Source organism: Cadophora gregata, assembly GCF_030347475.1.
Source record: "Cadophora gregata isolate MNR1 chromosome Unknown scaffold_17, whole genome shotgun sequence".
Taxonomy (NCBI): domain Eukaryota; kingdom Fungi; phylum Ascomycota; class Leotiomycetes; order Helotiales; family Ploettnerulaceae; genus Cadophora; species Cadophora gregata.
Genome location: NW_026695940.1, coordinates 26,099 through 52,210, shown reverse-complemented (window position 1 = coordinate 52,210; position 26,112 = coordinate 26,099). Strand labels below are relative to the sequence as shown.

Here is a 26,112-nt window from a genome sequence, read left to right as displayed (position 1 = left end):
CGTCGTTGTCGCATCTGAGACTGCGGATGCTGCGCCGACACGGGTAAGGGGTTATCTTAACGAATAAAATTGGCTGAATCCTAGAAGGATTCCTTCTCATTAATGAGCTGCAATTCACAGCAGAAAATCAAGACAACTTCCCCAACCATCGGGCTAGCAATTTCGGGTGATTTATGGTTATTTTCATGCATGGGTCAGGTCTCCTCAATTGTCAACTGCCTAAGTCACATGTTACTTCCTCACAAGAACTTGCTGACATCCAACGGACAAGGCGTTCCTGCACGATCTGACTTTATCGTATAAGGTCGAAATTAATGCTACTCAGATCGGATATGAATTATGAACTTGAAATCGCACAATGCTGTGCAATTGGTCATGTGACTTTCTAATCCTCCTTTCATTTCTTTTGCTGCGCCAAGATCCCAGACTTCAGCTCCTTCATGAATCATGAGCCATACAGGAGCTGATGAAACAGGTTCAATGTCTACAACCTCACACGTGTTGATGAATCTTCTTGGGGTATTATTCCAGCCGCAGCCACCAAAAGTCCAGATGCTACTCACCATTTGTGTCGTCATACTTCCTGACTTTAGAGCATCGAAATTGTGGGTACATTTGTACGCCTCGGTTAATTCGGGATGGATGATGTCGACGTCACGTACAAATATCTCCACGAAATGGCTACTTTGGAAACTAGACAAGACAATAGTTACAGATAGTCGACCATGATTGTGTGGACTTGTCACCGGGTAAGATGTATCCGAAAAGAATGTGGTGGTGTGAGGAAGTGTTGATTCCAGACTTACTGAACATAAGCGCGGTAGGTATCGATGGGATACCCGCTCTAGATGTCACAACGCAATAGCAGCGAACAATTGCAGTGTTGCCCTCCAACTGACGACTGAGGTAAATCTTTATCTCTATCTCTGATGAAAAATTGATCTATACCACAGTTCTTTTCACACTTTTTAAGTTGAGACATACGGCTTCGCAGGCCCACTGAGATCAACATACCCATACTCATTCATCTCCTTGTCACTCCCCATCTTCTTTCCCCACGCCTCCATGTCCCTCATAAAGCCATTAACATTCTCCTGCACACTTAAGTCAATTGGCTCTTGATCCTTCCCAACCTGTCTAATCTGCGTCCTAGCCGCAACGTTCGTCAGCCCAAAATTATTATCATCGAGCTTCATCTTAATAGCTCCTGTGACCCTACCCTCCAACATATCTTTAGGAAGGTGAGGCTCCTGGCACGCTGGTCGCGCAATTCCAACGCCGTCAACAGTATCAAGAGCTTTCACCATCGCACCAACGGTTTTCAAACCACCTGTCACGTAGGTCTTTGTTTTCGTGAGCGGCTTGACGATTTCCTCTGCAAACTCAATAAAGAATGATTCTCGCTTGACTGTGCTTTCCCTTTTATGCTCAAACGCCAAACTCTCGTATGTTCCGCCAGAGAGCTCGATGAAATCAAACTCAGCCTTCTCCAAAGCTTGGCATAACTCCTTCGCTTCGTCAGGCGAGAAGCCCTTGTCCTGGAACTCAACCGAATTGATCTTGATGCCCACAATAAATGACTTGGAGACTCGCTTACGAATGGCGTCAGTGGTCTCAAGGATGAGGCGTAATCTGTTGTCGAGAGAGCCGCCATACTTGTCGGTTCGCTGGTTGGTAGATTGTGATAGGAACTGCGCCAGCAAATATCCGTGCGCGCCATGTAGCTCGATTCCATCATAGCTAGCCTTTTCGAGAAATTCGGCTGCATGAGCGAAGCCATCAATGACGTTATTGATTTCTTCTTGAGAGGCCTGGTGTGGCTTGGCGAATTCCATGCCCATCACGTTACCTAGAGAGTGTTAATGATTAAATCGACTAACTCGAGGACAAGATAAGGAGTAACTAACCTTCGAGCTGAACATCGGACGCCGAGATAGGGTTCTTCTGGATTCTATTCTGGACTTGTCGTCCTGGATGGCTGACTTGAGCAACAATCAAAGAGCCATGAGCTTTTGCCACAGTTGCTAGCTCCTGGAAAGCTTCAAATCGTGGCCCAGAGAACTCTGCTTCACGAGGTATGATTGGGTTGCCCATAGCTTCCAGCTGATCATACTCGATCATGACATTTCCTGTCAAGATGTTCCCGAAGCCGCCTTCACCCCATCGCTTGTAGACGTTGATGAGGTTCTTGGAGGGTATACCCCGAGCTTTGAAATCTTTGGGATCCCAAGATGAGAGACGCTCTGTCATTGCGGCTTTCAAGAAACGATTTTTGGCGACTCGACCGGAGAATTGGAATTTGAGGGGTTCTCCCAATGGGGAAGCATCGTTGCTATCTGAGGAGTATCTTTGTGGTGCCATGGTGATAATTGTAAGAATTTGTATTTTCGTAAATGCAATGATGAACGCTGGAATGACAGGAGAAATCGAATGGAAATATACGACCCGAATAAAGCCTACTCCACTAACTATCCGAACGTCATGAAACATACTTCTAACTCTTATAACAGTGTTTCTAATCAGTTCCACAATTTCGATCGTCCTTACCAGGTACACGGTACTAAGTTCTGCCGCCGTTGCAGACTTTTCGCCACCGAGCGAGAGATCCCCGGATATACACCCTGCATATGAAGCTCACGGTTGTCCACCCCCTGATCCATAATACCCACTCATCAACGTCACTTTCTAGATGTAAATCAATTGACCAATCGTTGTAAAGCATGGAGTGAGGACGGAGGTCGTGATTGGACACAACGTGATGACGGTCTCGCTTAAGAAGGTGATATTTCGGACATAACTTAAGCTCAACAACATGGCTTCGGAGTTATGAATGCACTCCTATGGAAATATCTTGAAGTATATTTCGAAGGGTGATTAACGTTATGGTCGGCTATATAATCCTTTCCGATGAAGCTTTCAACAGAAATGAATGAACTTGGCGGCATGGGAAACACGAAAGTCAAAGAGGCCGAAGATCTCCGAAAGACAAAATCACCATTACTGACGATACCCATTCCAGTCATATATTGTTTCGAAAGAACCAACAACAGCTCAACAAAGTCAAGCTTTCGGTATCAGCAGTTGACCTAAGTGGGACATTAGTTCTCCGCATCACAGCTATTCTCCTGAGACGTTACTTCCATTGGTTCCGAGTTCGCTAGTGTAATGACGTGGGAATTGTAAGCAGGTTGTTGTTGTTGATGCCTCAAGCAATGAAAACTAGATCATGAAATGAGCGTACTTACTTGATTCGAGGCTCAAACACACCAATGTGAGTTCAGGGTGAAGTGACAGTTAGTGTACCTATCACAGGTGAACGTTATGCGAGTTCCTATCTCGCGAATAGGGCCTTGGTTACATTTTGTTTGATTTGTTAGAAACAAGGGCAGCTTAACAAAACTAAGAGCAAGAGAACTTTAGAGTACCTTAATGAAACAATTCACTTTTTGCACACTGCTTCGATCCGTTGTTGAATTTCCAATGGACTGAAGAATACAAACAATGTCATCGCTAACATTGCAATGACCAGAACGAAATTGACGAGCCGCCACTACCACCAAACTTCCAGAGCCATATCCTGATTCCGTGTCTATTCTTCAGCAATATTCTTGGAGAAGTACTGTTGAGAGGCCTTGGTTTTAATCTCGTGCAATCGAAAGCAACTTTGAAGGGGAAAGCTCTGGATGGGATTTCCGAATTTTTAAGGAGCAACGTTCTGTGTTGATAAAATACTGAAATTCTTTCACTTGTGAATATGAATAATTGGAAAGCGGAATAGATTCTATGGTGAGGTTGATCCCTACCACCTAAGTTGTCAGCCTGTCAGTCTTATGCTTGGACAGATGTTGATACTGAACGCAACTACGACTGCGTAGCATGTTCAGACACTTCGTAATGTTACGTAATTGATAATCTTTGTATGGTAAATACGATCCTTGATCTTCAGGCAGTTTCTTCCAGAAATGACGACATTTTGACAAGACAATGAGCTGGACTGGACAGGTCTTACCTCAAAATTTGAATCGCAACCCACTACACCACTTCAACAATCCATGTCCCCTGACGCACTGTACGCACTGGGGATATATTTCACTCATTACCCAGTCTGTTCATGTAAACATATAGTTTTACGTCCTGAGCATCGATTCGCCCTGTAAAATAAGGTGGATCCGTCCGCTTTGTAATAAGCGAATTATTTGTTTACCCCTCGATACTCCGCTTTGCGCCGCTTCATACAATGCTAGGCTATCTGGACATATCTCGTTTGAGGAGTCAGCTCAAAATAGTCATGCTCCGGCGTCGAAGTTCCCAATGACAAATTCGTTCCTGCACACGAAGCTGTGACCTAACCTATTTTGCTAACCCGTAGGATTCTCGGCCAAATCATTGTCCCAGAAAATCCAATTTGATGTCGTTACTCCATTCCGGCTATACTTCTAGCCATCTGCTGATATGCTGAAACTCTACCATCTCACTCCAATCCGATGGTCCTCAAATCCAAGTTGTGGAAGATGAAGCTCGGGACGAAGCAGCTATGTAGAGTTGTCATCCCTGAAGTTTCATTGTTTAAGTTCTGGATTGACAGTGAAATTTTTTGACAGCCCACTCTTGGAATCGTCAACCATGCGACGACATGACTTCGGCCACAAATTAACTTCAATCCGCCACTGTGCAGAGCCCACGAGCAATGGCGAAGCTGATTGAGTTTTCTAGTTCAGTTGGATGACATATTTTCAACGTGAGATATCATTTATGAGCTAGACACAGTTAGAATAGAGAGCTCTAGATCATTCCGAGGACCCTTTTATGACACTATTTCTGTTTTATGAACAATTCGGCTTAGAAACACCCCACCCGTCGCACACTTGCGTTGCTATGCTACCAATCTGCTTGTAAAGTCAACAAAAGTTTGTGCGGGACTTTTCGGTGCGAGCCTGCCAGCAATTCCACCTAGAGGAGAAATTAAAGGGACTACCGATAATGACAAAGAAGAGCATCAAATGTATACAACGAAGTAGAATATCCCCGCTTATGTGTATCAACAGGTGTGGACGTCTATTCAAGCATGCCAACACCACTTGGCGTCCGCCACCAAGACCTCTTGATCCCTTTCACAACCGTCAAATGGACCCACAACATGTGAATCATGTCTCAAAATCCATCAACATCAACAAATCTGTTATCGGACTCGATTGAAGGCTTATCGCAGCACAATTCATTCGGACAGTCTCAAGCCGTATGCTGACATGAGTTAGTGTTCAGGCCACCAATCAAACGCCCCAGCATGCCAACTTTACCTCGTTTGGTACTGAGTCAGCCACAGAACGCTCTCAAAACGGCAGGTCTATCCTGTCCCCAACACCTTTCCCCGCAGACTACTGCACTGAGAGGCAGCTTAACGACCCAGCTACCATAACTGCCAAAATCTACCAGTAATTTTAAGCCCTTGGGACGAACAGATTGTCCAACCTCCCAGGCGGGCCTAGATAGTTTAAGGTGTCAGAAATCGAGCTCGTCCCAGTCCTCTGGGCCCGCGGGGCCAGTAAGCAATGCCATCGCTATCCATCCAGTCCTCTGTGCCCCTGTCACACACCACAGACCATCCACCACCACCATATCGAGGCCAATCCAACATCCTCGCCGAGTCTAGCGCGATAGATAGATAGCTCTTATCGCGAGACTGACAGGGCGTGGTTGAAAATCGGTGCGAATCACAGATGCGGAATCAAGCCACCAGTCTGTCACGCCGACATGGTAGGGTAGTTAAGCTATGGTAGAGCTGCATTGTGATAAGTAGATCGGGGAGGCCGCGACGGGGTTGGTTTAAACGTCGACCTCAAATTTGCAGCTCGTTGTTTTAATCTCCTGCTTTCTGTCTTCTTGAATCTCATACAGCAACTGGAAGCTTGTAAACCTGTTAAGCAGAAAGTAAAGAAAGAATACTCCTCTTTAGAAGCTTTAGAGCTGTGGGTGATTGGTGCAGTAGGATTAAGATGGCGGAATCGGAGCCGGTCGTGAGAACGAACTCGAAGTCAGGTTTGGACGATGAAGCTGTCCTTGCGTCGCTGGGTTATAAGCAGGAATTGCGCAGAGATTGGGGGCTGGCGCATAATTTTGGGATTTCCTTTTCTATTATTGTGAGTCCATCCACTTCAATTTTCATCCTTTTACTCAAAAAAGAGCAAGAGCATGTTCACTGATTCGAATCATAGTCAGTAATCACAGGCATCACCACCCTCTTCAGCTATGGATTGAATACTGGTGGACCAGGAGGTATGTTGCGCCGGCACGACCAAGATCAAAAGAGTGGAGCTGATACAATGCAGTCATGAGTGTGGGATGGATTGTCGTTTCCGTCTTCACGATGTTCGTTGCTCTGGGCATGGCGGAGATCGTATCTGCTATTCCAACGGCTGGTGGTCCGTATTACTGGGCAGCGATTCTAGCCCCAGAGAAACACTCTGCGTTTGCCTCGTGGATAACAGGATGGTGGGCTCCCATCCTTTGACTCTGAATCTCAGAGACCCAACTAGAACAGCCGAAAAAGTGCTGACAAGCATAGGTTCAACCTCCTCGGTCAAGTAGCCGTCACAACAGGCATCTCTTTCGGCTGCGCAGGTCTCATCTCAACAACCGCAACCGTAAAATCAAGCTACACCCCCACTGCCGCCAAAACCATCGGCATCTACGCCGCTGTCCTGATCTCACACGGCGTCGTCAACACCTTTGGCGTCCACGTCCTCAAATACCTGAATAACGTGTCCATCGCTTTGCATTCAGCAGGAGTAACAGCCATCGCCATCGCCGTGCTAGCCAAAGCTCCAACACATCAAAGCGCTAAATTCGTCTTCGCGACCTTCTACGACGGAACTGGCGATCCAGGATGGAGTATCAGAGCTTCACCAGCATATGTCGCTTGTTGCGGTGCGCTGATGTCGCAGTATACACTCACCGGCTTCGACGCCTCCGCTCATCTATCTGAAGAAACGAGAAACGCTTCCTGGTCTGCTCCCATTGGAGTCATCAGCTCAGTTGGCTTCTCAGCACTTTTCGGGTTCTTCGTCATTCTGAGCTTCTTGTTCTCGATCCAGGATTTCGACGCTACGATTGGAAGCGATTATGCACAGCCGGTGTTACAGATATTCGTGGATGTGTTTGGTACTGATGGCGCGGTGGTGGTTATGAGCGTTGTGATGATTTGTGTCTGGCATTGTGGGCTGTTCTCTATGACGAGTAATTCCAGGATGATGTTTGCGTTTGCAAGAGATGGTGGGATTGTAAGTACTTTGCCCCTTTTCATCACTTCCCATACAAGCGAACAAAACAAACAACAGACTTGAGAGATATTGCAAAGTAACTGACACTCGTCCACCCAGCCAAACTTCTTCCACAAAGTCGACCACCGCTTCCGCTCACCCATCCGCACCGTCTGGCTCGCCGCCTTCCTCTCCTTCTGCCTCGCCCTCCCCTCCCTCGGCTCGTCCGTCGCCTTCGCAGCCGCAACCTCAATCGCTACAATCGGCCTGTATATCTCCTACGGCATCCCCATCCTCATCGGCCTCATCTACCACCGCGAATTCATCGCTCGCAAGGGGCCCTTCAATCTCGGCATGCTGTCCCGCCCTGTAGCGTTCATAGCCGTGTCCTGGATCGGCTTCATCACTGTTATCTTTTGCTTGCCGACGGCGAATCCGGTGACGAGTCAGACGCTGAATTATACGGTTGTTGCGGTGGGGATTATTGCTATTTTCAGTCTGGGAGCTTGGGTGCTGTGGGCGAGGAAGTGGTTTGTTGGGCCGGTGAGGGAGGTTGAGGAGGCGGGGAGGTTGGGTGTTGATTTGCTGGAGCCGGGGGCGTTGGAGAGGGCGGAGATGGAGAAGGAGAAGAATGGAGTTGGTGATGGAGTCGTGGTTGAGAAATAGATCTGCTTCTTGGGTGAGAGTAGGGCAATGAGTGAGCTGGTGAGTGGTGTGGATTGTGATTTACTTCGTAGTTTGAATAAGCGTTTTGTACCCTGATGGGGTCGTATTTGGCGGATTATATTCTATGTGATCAAGATATGCACCTTCGTAGAGTTCTCTGACTCCATACTCTGATGTCCAGACGCAATCCAACTGTCCTTATCACGAGGGAAAGATTTTGGAATGGGAGTCCATTCATAGCTGAGTTTGGTTATGAGGAATAAGTCCGGACAGTAGAGGGCGACTTTGGTGAACAGCTTGTTCACTTCGAAAGCTGGTAGATAGTTTCGGGATAAAAATGGAAAACATAGCAGCTAGGATCTGATTCATACATTATTTTGCCCCATTGTAACTTTCAAGCGAGCTCTAGAGACTTCACGGTGCTCGAAGTACAGAGCAGTATAAGCTTTTCTCCTAGGTTCAAAGATCATAAGAAGTGAATCCGAGAGATTTAGGTAACTTAAAGAGGAAAGGTTGATCCCGCGAATGGAATGCAACAGATAAAAGAATACTCGTATAGGGCGAGTAGGTCACCTGACTCTTGGCAGACGCGGTCAACCCCTGAAACAACCGCGTCGCTGTTCAAATTGCGAGCAGTGCCCAATGCCCGACCGACCACCCCGACCCTGACAGCGCAATCTCACGCAAATAGAGAATTTGCCGGCGTCTAACTTTTGACTGATCTGAGATACCCAAGATCTCCCCTTTTTGTTCATCCGGCACACCTTCTGCGCCACTCCCGAACCACGATCCAGCCCTTCCAGCCCTTCCAGACATCCCTCACATCCTCGAACGCAGCTATCCCTAGCCAACACAACGAAACACCGAGACTCCCACGCGACCACATCCCCAGACACGAAGAAAGGAGGTTTCAGCCTTGTGCGATCGCTTTGGATTGGCATTGGCACCACCGGCTTCATACACCACGACCAGAAATAGAACGACACGGACACGCCTTCAACGTTGGCATCCGAGCAACAGACGGTCTAGTCAACGGCGACGGTGAACGGACCCTGACTCGACGATCAACAATACGAGCGCATATCTACCTCATATCTACGTCTGTTTGCGAACTGCCATCTTCCAAACTCCCTCTCTCACGAAACCCTTTACGACCTCCACTCCGCTCCCTCACACCGCCAACATGGGAGGCCAAATCTCCAAGATGATGGGCAAGATCTTCGGGTCGAAAGAAATGCGATTGTTGATGCTGGGACTCGACGCTGCCGGAAAGACTACCATTCTCTACAAGCTCAAGCTGAATCAGGATGTTACCACGATCCCTACGGTGGGGTTCAACGTCGAGACTGTCACGTACAAGAATGTCAAGTTTAATGTGTGGGACGTTGGTGGACAGGATAAGATCAGGCCGTTGTGGAGACATTATTTCAGTGGTATGTTTGGATCCTCTGTAGAAGGTGACTGGGATGGGATTCGCTGGAGGGAGAGGTAGATGCAGATGCAGATAGATAGGGGCTAATCATTCTACAGGCACACAAGGACTTATATTCGTGATTGATTCATCAGATAAAGTACGGATAGACGAGGCGAGACAGGAATTACATCGCATTATCAACGACCGAGAAATGAAGGAATCATTACTACTAGTCTTTGCCAATAAGCAGGACATTCCAGGAGGTAAGCTATACAATAGCGTGGTTGAGAAAGCAGGAACTGACTTTTTATAGCAATGAAACCACAAGAAGTAACGGATGCGCTCAAGCTTACACAACTGAAAGACAAGATATGGTTCGTCGTGCCAAGCTGTGCGACAACTGGTGAGGGATTACTAGAAGGATTGGTACGTTTTCCGCTCTGCTGTGAATATTGGAATATCCGCTAACTTGCGAACAGGCATGGTTATCCAACAATGTCAAATCTCCACCAGCCGGTGCTTCTCAAGCCAAGAAATAGATCCATAGACGACTCTCCTCCTCTTACGGCCTCTCTTCACTTCTCTCCTGGATCTCGGTCGCGGCAATGAATACATGAAATGGGTATAAGATGGGCCGCCAGCCACGCTTCCCACCTCGACCTCGAACCAGACCACCAACCTTCTACCCTTACACTGTACATTTTTTACGGCTGATGCAGCGTTGTGCTTATGCTTGCTTGCTTATTCGTTTACCTGCGTTGTTTCTTGCGTCTTGTTTCTGTTTCCGATGTTTCTTCTAAATTATTCCGGCGGCGATACCAAAACTTCTTCTTGTCACAATTCATAAACAATACGCGAATCAATCGACCGATCGATACGTCAATACTTTCCCAACACAATAAACAACGAATGAACACCTACAAGAGCTACAAAGGGAACACTCCATCCCTCGGGCTTGCTGCGCTGGGCTCGGGGGATGTGGGCGTCTGGATGCGTTGCGATATGGTGGGCGAAGAGATGAGGAATAGGATGCTAGTCCTTGCAGATTCGAATACTTTGACTTGGGTTATACTTATTCGTAGCGTGGTGTTCTTTTATAAGGCTCGTCTCGAGGATATGGGAACTGGATTGTGAATTTTACTCTTTTTTGTACTTTCTTGACTTCTTTGGTGGGCAAGGGGGGCGGTGCGGGCGTGGCGTGTGCTAGAGCAATGGATGGGATGGATGAGTCCAATGGTTTAGATGCGTGCGAACGGATGTCGATGAATGCGTTTTTTGAAAGAACAAAATAGGAATTTTTGTAATCGTAACGTTAGAGAATATTGTAATACTAGGTGTTCGTCGTTCGTTATGTGGATTTGCGGGCTCCCTTCTCCTGGGACGTGTTATGCATCTAGGCACTTATCACTCGCATCTTGGGACTTGGGAACTAAACCGGCCGGTGAGAAAATGAAGTCATGTAGGAAAGTGGTATATGATTTTGAGTGTTTTCATTATGCTGCCAGTGCTATTAACTTCCAAATCGCTCAAGCCATTCATTCGAATGGTATGGTATGCAACGCTCTCACTGTCTCCCTCCCATTTACCGCCTTTCTAATGTACAGCCTCTCCTGTAAATAAAACCATCACTGCGCAGCGCTGTATGTCGAAAAGAGAATGAAAGTCGCGAAAAATGTATATCCCAACCCCCCAAAACGCCATCCGTTATATCATCATCATCCTCGTGGTCTTTCGAAAGTCCATTCGGTCGCTCGATCATGTCGCTCAACATGTTCTGATCTCCACTCTCCATCCATCCCTCCCTCAATCTATCATCCAACTAACCGCACATCACCATCCTGCTATAGAATCAGTAACGACTCTCATCATTGAAGAAATCAATAGCCAACGTACAGGTAGAAGTGAGACATTCTTCTAGCGGAAACAGTTCAATCCGCAACATCTGAAGCGGAAGACGGGGCGGCGCACGCCGTGTCTGTCGGCTGTGATGGTTCCACCTGCGCGGCGGCCGCCGAAGGGTTTGCTGTAGAAGAAAGGCATTTTTGTGTGTTTGTTTGTGTGGCTGTTGGAGTTGGAGGTTGGAAGTTTGTTATGGTTTTTGGTTTTTGGCTTTGGAAGAGCAGAAGTATGTTGGTGGGAAGCGGGGGATGTTCTTTGTCTTTATACCCGCTGGTGCTGGTAGGATTGATTCACTTAAGTTGGAGAAGGCACGCTGGAAATATGATTGAACCAAGAGATAAAGCTAAATGACGGCGGGCACTGCCTTCCTCTTTATCTACTTATTTGATACCCACCACCGCACTACATCACCGGCCAATTCCCACCCAGCCACACCAACCGACGCAATCAAGGCGGGCTCCCAAGACGCTAGCTGGTACTCAAGTTCCAGTCAATCTACCAAAAGCAGGTTTTTTGACAGCCTGGGCGTGGAAGGTTCAGGCTGTGTACTACTGTACTCCGTATTCTTGTGCGCGTATTTTGGAGAGAGGTTGGTGTTGGCATGAGAAGAGGCGTTCCTTGGCTGACGATGTTGCGGGATGGGATAAGGGGATGATCAGCAGGGCAGGGAAGGGTGGACAAGCGAGGTGTGGCTGTGTTGTGTTGTGTTGTGGCGTCTAAAGTGTGGCGGTGCGATGAAGCAGAGAACAAACGCGGAGACGAGAGAGGTGGTTGTAATGCGAGTTACCTGGACGAGCAGGAAAGAATAGACTATAGTGTTTGAACATTAGATGACTTGGTACAGCTGATGCTGTATTATTATTACCTTGGTTTACATGAATGTTTTCGATGATGGATTGGTATGGTATAAGGATGACAATGTATTATGCATGGCGCAGGTTCAGAAATACCCAGGTACAGTCTATCTGGAGGATTTTCTCGCTCTATTCACGACATTCCGCTGCATACAGAAGAAGGTGCCGAATTGAGCGAACAAGTATCCTGAGGCAGCTTCTTTTGTGCGACTTCGTTCTGCCAGCCAAGGAAGCGAGGTTGTGTTGTTTGACGAAAAGGGGCTCGGCTAGCCAAGCGCGGGAAACGCAGAATCAACAAATCCCTTACTCTGGACTCGTGGTTGAGTTTGTATCGCGAAAATGACATCAGGCAGTAACACAGAGGCATTATGTCTGGTATGCATTGCGTTCTAATTTGGAAGCCTAATGCTCGGATGCACTATCTCCAGCTTGATCTCGAAGTCACAGAATACAAAATAGAATAATACTACCTGTTCCTCGAAAGTACTCGATGCGGCAGTGTCGACGCCCAGATTCCGTGCTGGTAGATAGTAATGCCATTATATTAGGTCGTGGGCGGAACACGAAAGAGCGAGGCGAAAAGGAATTTCCTATTATTTCTGAAATTTGGGGTCGGAGGAGCAGAGGATGGATGCGCCTGGGGAGAAGCGGATGTTGGATGTTGGAGGGGGACAAGTAGGATTTGCCACCTGTGCCAAGGGAGATGCCGTTCTGAGAGAAATCAGAATAGAATATGGGATTAGCAAAATTTGAGGGTGTGGCTTTGTGGTTTTTTTGCGGAGGATAATGAGGGAAGCTAACGGTTATTTGAAGAAGCAAAATCGAAAGGAATGTCATTGTTGAATTGCCAGACATTTTGAGTTCTAAGTAAATGAACTCAATGTTAAAAGAGGAAAAATCCAGGATATAATATATGCAAGAATGAGTCTTTGTATTTCTATCTAAAACACAAACACTCCATCTCTTTCTTAAATCAGCCTACGCGACACTTCGCCATCGTAACTGATTTAGACACCTGCCCCGGACATCAAACCAGTTCCCCACAATTGCAGTCTTATTCGCTCAAGCAAGAAACGGCAGTGAAAGATGGTCTTCCTAGCGGCAAAATTGGGCCTTGAAGTCTCTATCTGTGGAAATAGGTTCCTCTCTGGATATAGCGGCTTTCATGGAGTGATAGTGGATCGTACTTGTTTCTCGCTTAGGAAATGGAATGCTATGAACGTTGATTCTTTGGGTTTGGACATCACTATTTGTAGTTGCTAGCAATAGAGGATGCATCAAGGCTGTGTTTGCTATTAATTTACTATTGACGGAATGTGACGTTATCGTGCACGATGCTTCCGCTGCACTGGGATCTGAAGATGTACAAATCAAGACAAAAATCCTTCACCCTTCATTCATCATCCTCCATCCTTTTTCCTTCTTGCCATGATCAAATCCACTGAATTGAGCCCACCAGTTTAGACTTTATTCTTTGTTGGATGTATCGTCATCAGCAGAGTCAGATGCAACATCGCTTTCCTCTCCCTCTACATTTCTTTTGTACCCGCATCCTGGATGCTCGTCACAGCCTCGACAAAGCGTATTGACTTGACTGTCCAGCCTGAAATATCCCAAAACTTCGGATGAGTTATATCAGGGTGATCTGGATCATCACCATCTGCGAGTAAAATCTAATCAGCTCTATTGCTAAATATACTGGCTGGTCTCAATACTTACTTTCTTTCATCCGCTTCCGTCTGGCTGCATGACATTCCTGAAGGTCAGACATGGTTTTCAAGAACGAATTGGAAATGTCTTCCCATGAAACATCCTTGGTATGTCTCGTAGTGCATTGGTAGGTTCTTGACTCGTAAGGTAAAAGTACCGACGGGTTCCATTGGGGATCGATGAGTTGAACATTGAGTGACCGAAGGGAACTGGTCGGTCCGACCACGATCGAAATATGCTTGAACCCTAGATTGGAAAGCTGCCTACCCAGGTAAAGGACATTTCCAAAGTAACCAAAGAAACAATTGTTCAGAAGTGCATCCCAATGTTCGAAAGACAAGATAACATTGGAGAGTTCTGGACGATCTTCATTCTTTGCATCCTGGAGGTAAAGTGAGAGATCGTCAATACTGCTGCGAAAGTCTTCCTGTGGATTGGATGGATCATCGCCGCCATCCAAGCCATGTAGCCACACTGTGTCAACCCCTGGGTTGATGAAAACACACGGATTCTCAAAATATAAGCGACCCCCGATGTTGAACAGAGTCTCCTGACATTTGAGCGCTTCCGCTCTGGCTTCCTTACAGGCACCACGGACCCACAGCTGTTTGACTTTGGTTATGGGTGCAGGCTGATCAGGGGTTGGTTTCCACGTGGAATCAACTATAGCTCCAATCACTCGTGGGGTGTATAGTACGTAGTTTCACTGCAGGCAATAACTGTTAGCTTGAACTCTTCTCATTGGGCGAGCAATGACTCTTTTGGCGGCAGAAAACTCACAATCATTAAACGAAGCTCCAGAGGCAACTTGGGGAACAATGGAAAGGTGAAGAGTTTAGTGATACACAATTCATCCTTAAGGGCCTTGAGCTCCATCCTTGTGTGAGCCAGTGTTGTCTTCGACGCCGAACTCTCTGCTCCAAGCCGGAGCACATCGCCCTTGAGTGTAGAAACTTGGGTTTGTAAGTTGTTCATTGAAGTGAGAAGGCGGGCCAGCAGGTTCCCAGGGATCGCAACAGGTGAAAACCCAGCAGTCTGGGCAACTTCAAGTACTTTTAGGATGAGAATGGTTCCGCTAGAGTTGGTGTCGCCTGTGGTTTGCAGGACTTTAGCACCTGGGCTGGTGATCTTGCTCTCTGCGTCATCATCGGTCTTCTCTGAGGGGCTGGCGGTGTTCTTGGCTTGGCCTGTATTGGATCCGACAACGAGGTTTCGACAGGCCACCGAGGCAACGTCAAGTGTAGATGTGCTGGCGTTGTTTTCGTTCTGGACGTAAACAGATTAGCATCACTTTGACCAGCGCGTGGGAGCAGGAGGTGATGTCTGTTAGCACTAACCATTGAGGCAGCATCAGCTACGATCTCTTGTGAGCTTTGCATGTTCACTGCTGATTCCTAAAGCCAAAGTGCTAGTTGCAGATGATAACTTGAAAGGGCGTCAGGAATTCGAGGTTGAACCTGAGCTTCAGACCCGCCAGTGCACGAGACGGGAAGTGAACAAAGAGGAACGACAATCTCGAGGAACAAGTTGTTAGGATATGTGCGGTAGTAAACCACGGCAAACCAGAGATTGTCGCAATCAAGGGAGGCTGCCCGATCTCCACGATTGGCAATTTGTTCTTTGAAGTCAAGGAAGAAATCGCGAGGTGACAGGAAATGTACTTCTCAAAAAAGAAAACGCGCTAACGAGAAGAGGTGCCTGGCCACCCTGAAAATCAGGCGAAGACAGCACAGTGAATACAAAAAACAAAGCACATCATGAGCATGTAGTGCAGAAGGTATTGTCGGTAGACGACACTTAGGCGGGTGTTAAGCCTGGTGACAATTGACTCGCACTACAAGGTCCTGTATACAGACCCAGAGAATACAGATTGTACGACTGCTCCACCAAGCACGAACCTCCAGGACAATATCAGATCTTCCAGAGTCCTAAGAACTTGAGTATTCCACTTTCCTCTTTTGAAGCTTATGCTGACCACGACTTTCCAAGTTACTCCTCTTTGCCTCGAGCATCCATATGATCAACTTCAACGACATACTCAGCGAACGTGCCAGAGTTTCTCCTTGATCTAGTCATTCCCTCTGCATCCAACCCATACCCTATTCACCAACCCTGATGAACAGGCGAATCGGATTAACGACATGCCCAATCGGATTCGTGCAGGTGACGAGACATATGGATACCAAAGAGTGAAGATTTATTCAACTCTCCAACATGTCCTCGACCTCATAAGATTCTTCTAGGAAGCCTCTATGTGTCTAAATAGTCTATGAAGTTGCGAATGAAAGACAAAGAGATGGGATTTGGGCCAAATACTAGAGGAGTAACCAAGGGCGTGCTGCACTTTGACGGATAGTGACCTGAGGGACCCTTGAACAATTTTTACCTGAGGATTTCAAATAGGATTTCAGTGTAAGCTAGATTACAGTAAACTATATCATCAAGCTAACAGGAATTTATGGTGTTTCGTCGCGACTTTCGCCGCCGACCCGTGATTGTATTGCAATTTAGCCGAAACCCCAGATTCTTGCATCCAAATCAAATCTGGAAGCTCGATAAGAAAGCAGAAGGCCAAATTCATACATAGCATATACTAGAGTTTAGAATTGAAATTCTTTTTGTTGCTCAACGAAGTGGCCCGGACCTACAATCAGTTGTTGTCGCTGTCAAACCCCCCCTGAGATACTGACACGCTCGCTAAACCCCAAAGTGTGACTGAAAATGCCCCTCTCGAGCGATACTACCTAGAATCCCCAGCACTGTGCCTCTCCTTCCTACTTCAGTCAACACATGATTTCGAGTTAAAGACGTGGATCAATCCGAAAACCCCTATGAAACTGCGTGTTGAACACTGTCCACGAGGTTTCGCTGGCCCTGTAATTCCAGGGTATTTCGACCTGCTTTCCCGTTACAAAAATACCTTGACTCAAGCTCGAACAAGGGGGATAAAGCTAGTTGAAGGAAGTGTGAAGTCAAAACCGTCTGTTCTCACACAAAGATAAGGTTAAGGTAAAGGAAAAGACAAGGGAAAAGTTAAGCGAGTATCTCGAGCTCAAGAGAGATATACGTAGCTTACTCTTACTATTTCTATTTCTTTTCCTTCTTCATTTGATACTCTACTTTTACTCTCTCGTAGATCTTCATCGTAGTCCCTCTTCGTAGTCCCTCCTTGTAGTCCCCTCTCGTAGTCGCAGCCTTTCATATAGGAATTGACTTTTAAAGCTGTGACTTATACCCTCCTGCTGAGTTCCAAGGCTCTGAGACCCCTTGTTTCATCGCCTAGACCTCTTGATTAATAACTACTCAGCGTGATTCCAAATGCGTACCACCTCGTTTCAACCAATCGAACTAATAGGTCTTAACTTTAAACATAACAACAACCAGTGGTCATGAGGTGGTATCTCAGTGTACCAGTGCGACTCGAATTGTACTTAAACGCGTCTCCTCCCCCAAAAGTTTCTTCAATCCAGACAATCATTCTTCACGCAATCAGCCCCACATCCCGAAGCTTCAGCCGAAGTAAACAGACCCCAGAAGGATGGCACCAGACGCAACTCCAAATGTCTCATTGACCAACACATCTCACGACAAGACCATCTACAAAGTCCCCGGATCCAGCATTGTCTTGCAGAAGAAATCCATCATGGCACCCGATGCAAAATTGCGTCTTGAGTTGCTGCAGCAAGAGGACAAGTGGGAATGGGCCGTTCTGCTTAAAGAGCGTGGTTCGAATGGCGCTCGTGAGTCTTCCGTCCCACGCATATGCAGCAGGTAGATATGCATACAAACAGAACTGACAAATCCAGTATCGAGAGCGACCGAGATCGATTCCCGCGTGGGATGCGTGCTTGACGGAGCAATTGTCTACTACGAAGATGGCCACAAGACTCCATGTGGCCCACGGACTAACCGGCGAGGCGGCAGAAAACACCGTTTTGGTCGGTCAACGCAAGAAACTCTCATTTAAACAAAATCGTCTTTGGCTAATTGCGATTGCGCGTTGGACAGGCGGCCTCGCATCCGAAAGATTCCCTATCCCGCCGGGCGACGAAATCACAAAAGTCGAAATCGGCGTCGAAAGTTACATGTTGAACGGTCTTCGCTTCCACATGTCTGGTGGCACATCTGGTGGACATCTCGACGAGAACACCCCTGTTCACACTCTTGGTCTGTTACCCCCCATCCCGTCCCCTCCCCTCACTTATCTCCCCTCACTTCCTCTCCTCACCATGATCCAAGCAGTCGATTCGCTAACACCAAGCAGAACCCTCCCCCGGCCACAAAATTGTCGGTTTCTACGGCTGGAGCAGATGGGGCCAGATCTTCAACGAGGTCATGGAGTTCGGCATCATCACTGCGCCAGGCGATATAAATGATCTCCCTGAGATTATATACGATATGCCGGAGCTGCGGAATAGCAATGGTGGGAATGCGGATGTGAGTTGAGTTTTTGTTTGATACTGTGGTGGGTTTGAGAAATGACGGCTCTGATGTTTTTGTATAGGCTGGTGATGTGATGTTTTATGATAGTGATGGAGGTGAGAGTGTAGAGTGGATACGAGGATGAGGATGGGGATAGTGACGGGGATGGTACTGTGTATTGACTTGGGATTTCTGGTATCTGAGTCTGTTCGAAATATAGGGATTGTAGGCGTTGACTTTGTACTGTAGGCTATACTACTGAGTACGCTACCCCTTCATATAGGAGGTTCTCTCTCTCTGTAGTAGCTCCTTATGCAACTGCAATTCTGACAGAGTCAATGTAGTAAGGGTCATTCTTATTTCTTTTGTTCTTGCCTCAGCTGTTGTGCGGGGCGCTTGGGTATCTGGGTGTCTTTCGGGTTTCGTGTGATAGATGTCCTTGCCAGGTCGACGGAATATCATTTTTCTGATTATAATACTGGGACTTGAAGGGAATCTGTATCGGGGGTTGGGGAGCAAGAAAGGTCGATACAAGAGTTGGGTTAGGTTTATGGCACATGTAAGGAGTCATAGTATAATGTCACAGTTAGCGAAGAACAAATGTACGATGAGTCTCCGTGTCTTTCAAGTAACCTGGAAGTATTTTTTGAAATCAAATGTATGATTTTTAACACAACATCGTTGATGGTAATCGTCGTATTGAGAGCAACCAAAAATAGATCTGGATAGTTAGACCCTTGCCGTTGCAAGTAAAAACATAGTCACGAGCCATATCAGAAGGTCTTTAGACTTCCAAGTCGATGTACCCTACCATCCCCAAGCACCCAACTTCCAGCTACCCAAATCACCTTTTATCCCACCCAGCAACAAACACCTCCACCAACGGCAACTCCATATCCTCGGGCAAAACTTCCTTGAAACCACCCGTCACAGCTCTCTCAATCTCCCTTGGCATCAAACCCCTAAAAAGTTGTACAGGCTTCTGCAACGCCTCATACAGAAGCACCTTTCCCCAACTCCTCTCCAAGACCGACGCCGGATCAATAAACATTGTGAAACTCTGCAATTCCGGAAGATTATCCAGAGAATCTTCTTCCAGATGCACTACGTCAGAATAGAAAGGTGATACCAGGTAGCCGTGGAGGGTGAAATCACATGTCACCGCGACATGTTGCAGCGTCTCGAAGACGGGGAGAGGTTCATCCCGGGAAGAGAAGAGCCAGTGTAGTATAGTCGATCTCTCCCTATGATCCGGCCCAATGAACAAGACCATGTCGTCCTCTGGATCCCACCAGGGTTTATTCTCCTCCTCAATCTCCGATCCAACAGCAAGTCTGTACCGCTCCAGCGTCGCAAGTCTCGCCATCCGACAAGCATGCATCAGATTCAGCACCTCACGCCTAGAAGTCGCCATATCGGCGTTGGACGGCCTCCAGATCGCAGCTTCTTTTGACTCGTAGAACTCGTCGTCCAGTTCCCCTCCCTCGTCGGTGAATGGGAAGTGCATGGTTCTGTAGGCGGCTTTAAATTCGCGGATCGAGGGGAGGATGGCGCGGGGTTTGGACAGGTCGAAGTCGAGGAGGAGGCGGACGACGCCGAGGATTGAGCGTGGGTCGGGGATGGCGTGCTGCCATATTTTGAATTGGATTTCGCGGGGGAGGAGGGGGAATTGCGGGAATGTTGGGGTGGGGAGTGTGAGTGTTTGGGAGGACTCGTTGGTAGGGATTATTCGGGCTGGAAGATGTCATGTCAGCGTTTATTACTTGTGCTAAAGTGTTGTTTAGGGAGCAGCAGGCAGCAGTATTGTGCTCAGAGGAAAGAAGGGAATGGTAAATTTACCCATGGTGTAGGAGTGTCAACAATCGAGAATGCGGATCGGCCGTGATGACAGCGGGGTTGGTTGGACCTCAAACGTCAATTCTGGATGGCGGTCTGGCCAGATGAATATGCCCTTCGATAGCCGTGATTGCAGTGTGAATTGAAGCGTTATCGTCGTTGATGGTAAAGTTGGAAGTTGGAACTAGGAGGATACGAAAGATGGGAGACGCGTCACGTCTTAGGCAGCACCTGAGCCAAGCACCAGATCACGTGACGGCACTATCATATACAAAGTTTCGCTCCTGAAGGCTAAGTTAACTCTATATCAACGTCGAAATTCCTGCTTCTTCAATTCATTGCAAGATCCGGCACTTTCTGCGGCTTTCCTGGCACTTCTCTGGATTCTGCGTATCATTTGCTATTCAAGGTGGCTCGAGAAGCTCAAGTGAGAGTCTCGGTTTCTTACCTACTCTTGGCGCGGCACAATTGCGACTTTGATATACGAGGTTGATTTTATTTTGATTCTCAGTTGTATTGGAATTGTTGAGGGTTTTCTTGTTTCGCGCGAGTGAATTGAATATGATGATCAAAGCTCCGCTTTTCTTAATCGTATGCTTGCAACGTTCTGATGTTTCCTCGAGGTACCAGACTGGGCTCACATCGCATTGTCAAAGACAGGCCAGTGACGCTGGAACAGTCGCTGCTGGAAGTCTAGGATGACGAGCTGTTGATACCGCATACTCCTGCTCCTTTGTCAAGTTTATCGACCTCATGGATCAAGTCAGGCCATGTGTCGTTAAATCGGATACTTGCTGGATACATAAAGAGCATTCTTTATGGCAGTGTCGACTGTCCTCGTTGTGCTAATGCGCTCGCAGTGGAAAATAAATCCGTCCTTCGAGTAAGCAGGGAGGTATGGAAAGATACAAGCAGATGGTCATAAGAAGTCGTAAGAGTGGAAGGCTTTTTGAGTTCGGGCGAAAGGCTTTCCAGATGAATGTTGGCTTGTGAAGATTCACTGCCCTTCCTCACTCATCCTCCATGATGTTTAGTATGGACTAGTCAAACTTAGCAAGAACTGGATACCTGTTGACGAGTGTCTCATAGTTTGATCCCACGACCTCGGTAATGAATTTCCACGGCTTTCGAGAACCAGGGAACATCCACGCGAATGGGACTTGCCTTTCGCGAACCAATGTCCATGCTGTCAGATCCTCGCGTGTAAAAAATCAGTCAATCAAGAAAAATATTCTTGATGGCTTATTGATGATTCTAGAAGGACCAGTCCCTAGCCAGCAAGGTTCCACCTAGGACAAGAAGGCAGTCAACCTTCGGGTAGACAGACATTTTTCAACCTCGTCAACAACATCCCTTCTTGGTTCACATTTCCGGACGGTGGATTCAACTCCCCCACCTGACTCCCAAGAAACTATCGTCCAAGACGAAGTGATTACTTTGTTGAGCAAATTCAAAATCTGCATGCTCTCAAACTCGACGCTATCCCAACCGATGGTCAAAAAAACTCTCACCTCAACCCACGGGCAACAAAACAATCCGCGAACCAACCAATCATATCCTCCATCTCATCCAAATCTCACACTGTTTCAGCTCTACACAAGCCATCCCTTCTCACCATATCCCGACTTTCGTTGAAATGCCCTCCACTTTCTCCAGGCAACAACAATTGTACCCTGCAGGCAACTTAGTGTAGTAAAGAGGTGGTGGGGTTTAAGCCGCAGACGCCTCCCTCCGCTATTCTCCCGGCAGGCGTTCCCGTTTATCTCGGGGCTTTTCAAGCCTTCAAGCCACAGCACAAGGCAGCAACAAATGTACCCTGTCGAAATGTCACAATTTCAACAGTCGAAGTGTTGCATCCTTGTTCGGCTAACCGCATACAGCATCTGATACACATAAAACTTACCTATATCGGCACGCTCTGTGGCATTTGCTCCGAATTTTGACGCCTTCACCGCCTGTCACGTTATTTTTCTTACCAGTGGGATATTGGAAGGGGAAATTGCTAGATGGCAGTCCTAAGATTTGAGTGAGTGTATAGGCTAATTGGGTATCCTGCTCGTCTGTTACCTGGGCTTATCGGCCTATGGAAAGAGCTCGTTAAATCTAAGGGACATGGCACAGAAGTGGTTGGGGGTAGAAGTTGGGTAAGGACTGGCCACTCTGGTGAGGTGAGGACAGGGTGTGGCGCCTGTGAAGGGAACGCCAAGCGGAAAGAATGACCTGCGGGCGTTGCGGGGTAGCAGTGCGAAAGCTCTAGCATGCTTCTTCCCTGCTTGTGGGCCAATCGAATAAGTCAATAATCGATTGACTTTGATCTCTCGCTCGACCACCACCCTCAATAATGACAGCGACAACGGCGATAACTGCAGCAGCGAAGTGAGGGCCACCACCTTCGGTCGCTCCGAAGCAACATCTGATGCATTCTTCGGCCTTGTCGGCTACTCACTATTTCGGGCCTGTTTCATACCCTTCTCCTTTCCATTGGTTTAACATGACCGGGACTTAGGGACGGACAGCTGTACATTCAGTAACATACTGGCTGGATCCCGAAAGATGGTGGTCTGTATCTCTTGGCAAGTATCGTATCCTGGCTTGGAGACGAGCTAGACGAGCTAAAAAGATTGGCTTTTGCTTGAAAAGCGAACAAGGAATCTTGGTGAGCTTAATTGCTAGTGGCTGGATGAAATGGACGACAGGGCTCCGGGCTGCATTTGCTTGTGCATTGCAAAATACCCAGATGGAAAGTCATGCTTTGAGGGAAGGGAAAGCAGATCCTGATCGACAATCTACGATACATCTATGGAAATGGGCGTTCGTGCGGGCTGTTGTGCGACAGCAGGAGAGATGCAACTATTGGCCGTGGGCAAGTTGGTATATTGTGCGAGGTGAGAAATGGTAGGTAGGTCGATAAAAGTCCGTGCCTCACCTGCAGATGCGGGCTGCGAGGTAACACACCATACAACCCTCGATGTTCGACATGGACCACTGTCCTCCACCTATGGTCGTGATGGCGGCGGTGGTGATGATGATGATGCGAGCATTATGGTTGCATTGGAAGCAAGCAAGGGACAAGGGTAGCTTTCGATTTTTCCTGGGGTTCCAACCGAACTCCACAGTCTGCGCGAGAACACGGGCACGCTCGAGCTCAACCCCTCCACTCCATGTCTGCCCATGGAGGTAAAGTGCATGTAGAATTGTCATGACCCCAGACATCGCAGATAAGTATAAAGCTAAGATCAACCCCAGTTCCGGCGCAAGAACAAACCACCCATAACCACCCTCTCATCTTCCCTTTTCTTGGGGACCTCCCCTTCTTTCTCTCTGTCAGGACTCGTTCTTCAAATATACCCCTCTCAGCTGAATCTCACTATCCTCAAATATGGCCGACTCTGGTGCGCCAGATATCGACAATGCGTGAGCGCATCCTCTCTCACCTCAAATGGTCCATAACTGATAATCTCCAGTCCCAAGGCAGCTCCAGCCACTGAGCCACTCGAAGTACCCCACAACGAGAAGCGCAAACAATCCATCTTCCTTGATGCCGAACGCCGCAAAGAAAAGCTAGCCGCCATCGCAGAGAACACCACCGGAGAGTTCGTCGTCATCGATTCCCTCCACTCCACTCACCTCAACTAACACAACTCTAGAATCAAGAACCCCCTCGTCGGCATCCCCAAAGACCAATTGATCCGCGACGTCGAAGACTTCGCCGCCGAGTTCGACCTCGCAGACATCACACCCTACCTGATCAAAGGCGCACTCGTCGCCCAAAACCCCGCCCGCATCGACACCATCCACGAGCTCGACGATGAGGATCGCCGCGTCCTGACTGAGGAGGTCACGCGAAAGTGGAAGCACCCTCGTATCCTCTACCTCACCATCGTACTCAACTCCATCGCGGCTTGTGTCCAGGGTTGGGATCAGACGGGATCCAATGGCGCGAATCTCACGTTTGCGATCCAAATGGGCATCTCGGATAATCCGCTCTACTGCGATAGTGCGTCTGAGTGTAGCAGGAATTCGTGGCTTGTGGGTTTCGTCAATTCTTCGCCTTATATTGCTATCTGTCTGTTGTAAGTCCCTCTTCCAATTTTGACTGGAGTTGGCCTGACTTTGCTAGTGCTGCTTGGATCTCTGACCCTGTTAATCACTTCCTTGGACGTCGTGGTACCATCTTCCTGGCTGCTATATTTAGTGTCCTTGCTCCACTCGGATCTGGATTGACGCAGAAATGGGGACAACTGGTCGCGTGTCGTGTGAGTACTTCATCAGTGGCGATTGTTTATCACGTGCTGAACCATGCATAGGTCCTTCTTGGAATTGGCATGGGATTAAAGGAAGTTACGGTTCCAGTTTACTCTGCGGAGATTGCTCCAACGAGCATTCGTGGTGGTCTGGTTATGAGTTGGCAAGTTTGGACTGCATTCGGTATCTTCTTGGGTACTTGTGCCAATTTGGTGTATGTATATTTGCTCCGTCTTCCTCCTTTGCCAAGATTTTGGCCCATATCTGATTTTTGGCGAATGACAACAAGTGGCAGGAAGTATTACTAATGGTTCTCTAGATTCGTCAACACAGGCTCAATCGCATGGCGACTCCAACTTGCGTCAGCATTTGTCCCCGCAATTCCCCTCGTCCTCGGAATCTGGTTCTGCCCCGAATCTCCCCGTTGGCTCCTGAAGAAACGCAAGATTCCACAAGCCTACAAAGCACTTCTCCGTCTCCGCAACAGCCCTCTCCAGGCTGCCAGAGATTTGTACTTCATCCACGCACAACTCGTTTATGAGGATGCCCTGCTCGAGGAGAGTGGTCTGTCGAAGAACGGAAATATGTTCACTCGCTTCATTGAACTGTTCACCATTCCACGTCTTCGCAGAGCTACTCAGGCTTCGGGTATTGTCATGATTGCACAACAGATGTGCGGAAGTGAGTCGCTCTTGGTTGGGTCAAGTGTCAGAACTAACATGCCTCAGTCAATATTATCGCATTCTACTCGTCCACCATTTTTGAGCAGTCTGGTGCTAATAATATCACTGCACTGCTTGCATCATTCGGATTTGGTTTGGTCAACTTCGTATTTGCTTGGCCGGCTATTTGTAAGTCTGCTTTATCACATCATCCGAACTAATCTTGCTAACTCTCAATTCAGGGACAATCGACACCTTCGGTCGCCGCGGTCTCCTCCTCTTCACATTTCCCAACATGTGCTGGTCCCTCCTAGCAGCAGGAATGTCCTACTACATATCCCCCTCCAGCCGCGCCCACCTCGGCCTCGTAACCTTCTTCATCTACGTCTACGACGCCTTCTACTCCCCCGGCGAAGGCCCCGTCCCCTTCACCTACTCTGCCGAAGTCTTCCCCCTCTCCCACCGCGAGATCGGCATGTCTTGGGCCGTAGCAACCAACAACTTCTGGGCCACAGTCGTATCCCTCACCTTCCCCCGCCAGCTCAAAGCCTTCGGCGTGCAGGGCGCGTTCGGCTTCTACGCTGGCATGAACGTCATCGCCCTGGTGCTCATCTTCCTCTTCTTGCCGGAGACGAAACAGCGTACTCTTGAGGAGCTGGATTACGTGTTTGGTGTTACGACGCGCGCGCACGCCAAGTATCAGCTTACCAAGGCGCTGCCGTGGTGGTTTAAGAGATATGTGCTTTGGAGGAAGGATGCGACTTGTGAGGAGCTGTATCATTTTGAGCAGGGGGAGTGGACGGAGAGTGATAGGGAGTCGGGGAAGGTTGTTGATAAGGAGGGGGAGGCGGTTAGTTCGGGGGTTGAGAGGGGGCATAAGGAGGTTGTTTGAGGGTGCGTTATTTAGGGTTGAGACTTTGTGGATGTTGAGAAGTGGAAATTTGAGTGGTGGGTGAGGAAGAAGGAGAATGAAAATTCGTTCGTAGTTACAACTTCGTGTTTGGCACCCCCTTTTGGTTAGATGATTGATTGCCCGCAACGACAAATATAATCTGATCAAACTTACACCATAGAAATACTCATCCTTGACTTTCAAATCGTGATGTGCCATTCAGTTCCTTCACGATGGGAGCAACGAGCTTTTTCTT

The 26,112-nt window shown here is 47.8% G+C and overlaps 7 protein-coding genes across 8 annotated transcripts; 4 read left to right on the top strand and 3 right to left on the bottom strand.

The window, feature by feature from the left end:
• Window positions 1-913: 913 nt before the first annotated feature.
• On the bottom strand, window positions 914-2,438 carry ONS95_005843 (uncharacterized protein). Its single transcript, XM_058499276.1, has 2 exons — window positions 1,908-2,438; window positions 914-1,849 (listed from the first exon to the last, which is right to left on the bottom strand). Exons 1-2 carry the CDS (start codon window positions 2,359-2,361, stop codon window positions 969-971), a joined length of 1,335 nt encoding a protein of 444 aa, XP_058350320.1. The 5' UTR covers window positions 2,362-2,438; the 3' UTR covers window positions 914-968.
• Window positions 2,439-4,799: 2,361 nt separating this feature from the next.
• On the top strand, window positions 4,800-8,435 carry ONS95_005842 (uncharacterized protein). Of its 2 annotated transcripts, XM_058499275.1 has the most exons (5): window positions 4,800-6,137; window positions 6,213-6,273; window positions 6,327-6,489; window positions 6,563-7,277; window positions 7,377-8,435. In XM_058499275.1, the coding sequence occupies exons 1-5, from the start codon at window positions 5,994-5,996 to the stop codon at window positions 7,920-7,922; spliced, it is 1,629 nt and encodes a 542-aa protein (XP_058350319.1). In that variant the 5' UTR covers window positions 4,800-5,993; the 3' UTR covers window positions 7,923-8,435. The 2 variants fall into 2 exon arrangements, with proteins under 2 accessions (XP_058350319.1, XP_058350318.1); XM_058499274.1 differs by having other exon boundaries at window positions 6,057-6,137; window positions 6,213-6,489.
• A 670-nt stretch (window positions 8,436-9,105) lies between these two features.
• On the top strand, window positions 9,106-9,875 carry ARF6 (ADP-ribosylation factor, Arf Arf6; the record flags this gene model as incomplete). The annotated part of the gene is made up of 4 exons (XM_058499273.1): window positions 9,106-9,355; window positions 9,453-9,599; window positions 9,650-9,762; window positions 9,816-9,875. 4 exons carry the CDS (start codon window positions 9,106-9,108, stop codon window positions 9,873-9,875), a joined length of 570 nt encoding a protein of 189 aa, XP_058350317.1.
• A 3,743-nt stretch (window positions 9,876-13,618) lies between these two features.
• ONS95_005840 (uncharacterized protein) lies at window positions 13,619-15,178 on the bottom strand (the record flags this gene model as incomplete). Its single annotated transcript, XM_058499272.1, has 4 exons — window positions 13,619-13,749; window positions 13,809-14,403; window positions 14,580-15,065; window positions 15,137-15,178. 4 exons carry the CDS (start codon window positions 15,176-15,178, stop codon window positions 13,619-13,621), a joined length of 1,254 nt encoding a protein of 417 aa, XP_058350316.1.
• Window positions 15,179-17,520: 2,342 nt separating this feature from the next.
• Window positions 17,521-18,738, top strand: ONS95_005839 (uncharacterized protein). The gene is made up of 2 exons (XM_058499271.1): window positions 17,521-17,966; window positions 18,064-18,738. The coding sequence occupies exons 1-2, from the start codon at window positions 17,675-17,677 to the stop codon at window positions 18,243-18,245; spliced, it is 474 nt and encodes a 157-aa protein (XP_058350315.1). The 5' UTR covers window positions 17,521-17,674; the 3' UTR covers window positions 18,246-18,738.
• A 100-nt stretch (window positions 18,739-18,838) lies between these two features.
• Window positions 18,839-20,621, bottom strand: ONS95_005838 (uncharacterized protein). Its single transcript, XM_058499270.1, has 3 exons — window positions 20,506-20,621; window positions 20,061-20,341; window positions 18,839-19,955 (listed from the first exon to the last, which is right to left on the bottom strand). Exons 2-3 carry the CDS (start codon window positions 20,062-20,064, stop codon window positions 19,066-19,068), a joined length of 894 nt encoding a protein of 297 aa, XP_058350314.1. The 5' UTR covers window positions 20,065-20,341; window positions 20,506-20,621; the 3' UTR covers window positions 18,839-19,065.
• Window positions 20,622-20,974: 353 nt separating this feature from the next.
• Window positions 20,975-26,032, top strand: ONS95_005837 (uncharacterized protein). Its single transcript, XM_058499269.1, has 9 exons — window positions 20,975-21,090; window positions 21,147-23,471; window positions 23,522-23,650; window positions 23,705-24,130; window positions 24,178-24,313; window positions 24,365-24,516; window positions 24,622-24,983; window positions 25,031-25,153; window positions 25,207-26,032. Exons 2-9 carry the CDS (start codon window positions 23,437-23,439, stop codon window positions 25,854-25,856), a joined length of 2,013 nt encoding a protein of 670 aa, XP_058350313.1. The 5' UTR covers window positions 20,975-21,090; window positions 21,147-23,436; the 3' UTR covers window positions 25,857-26,032.
• Window positions 26,033-26,112: the final 80 nt, after the last annotated feature.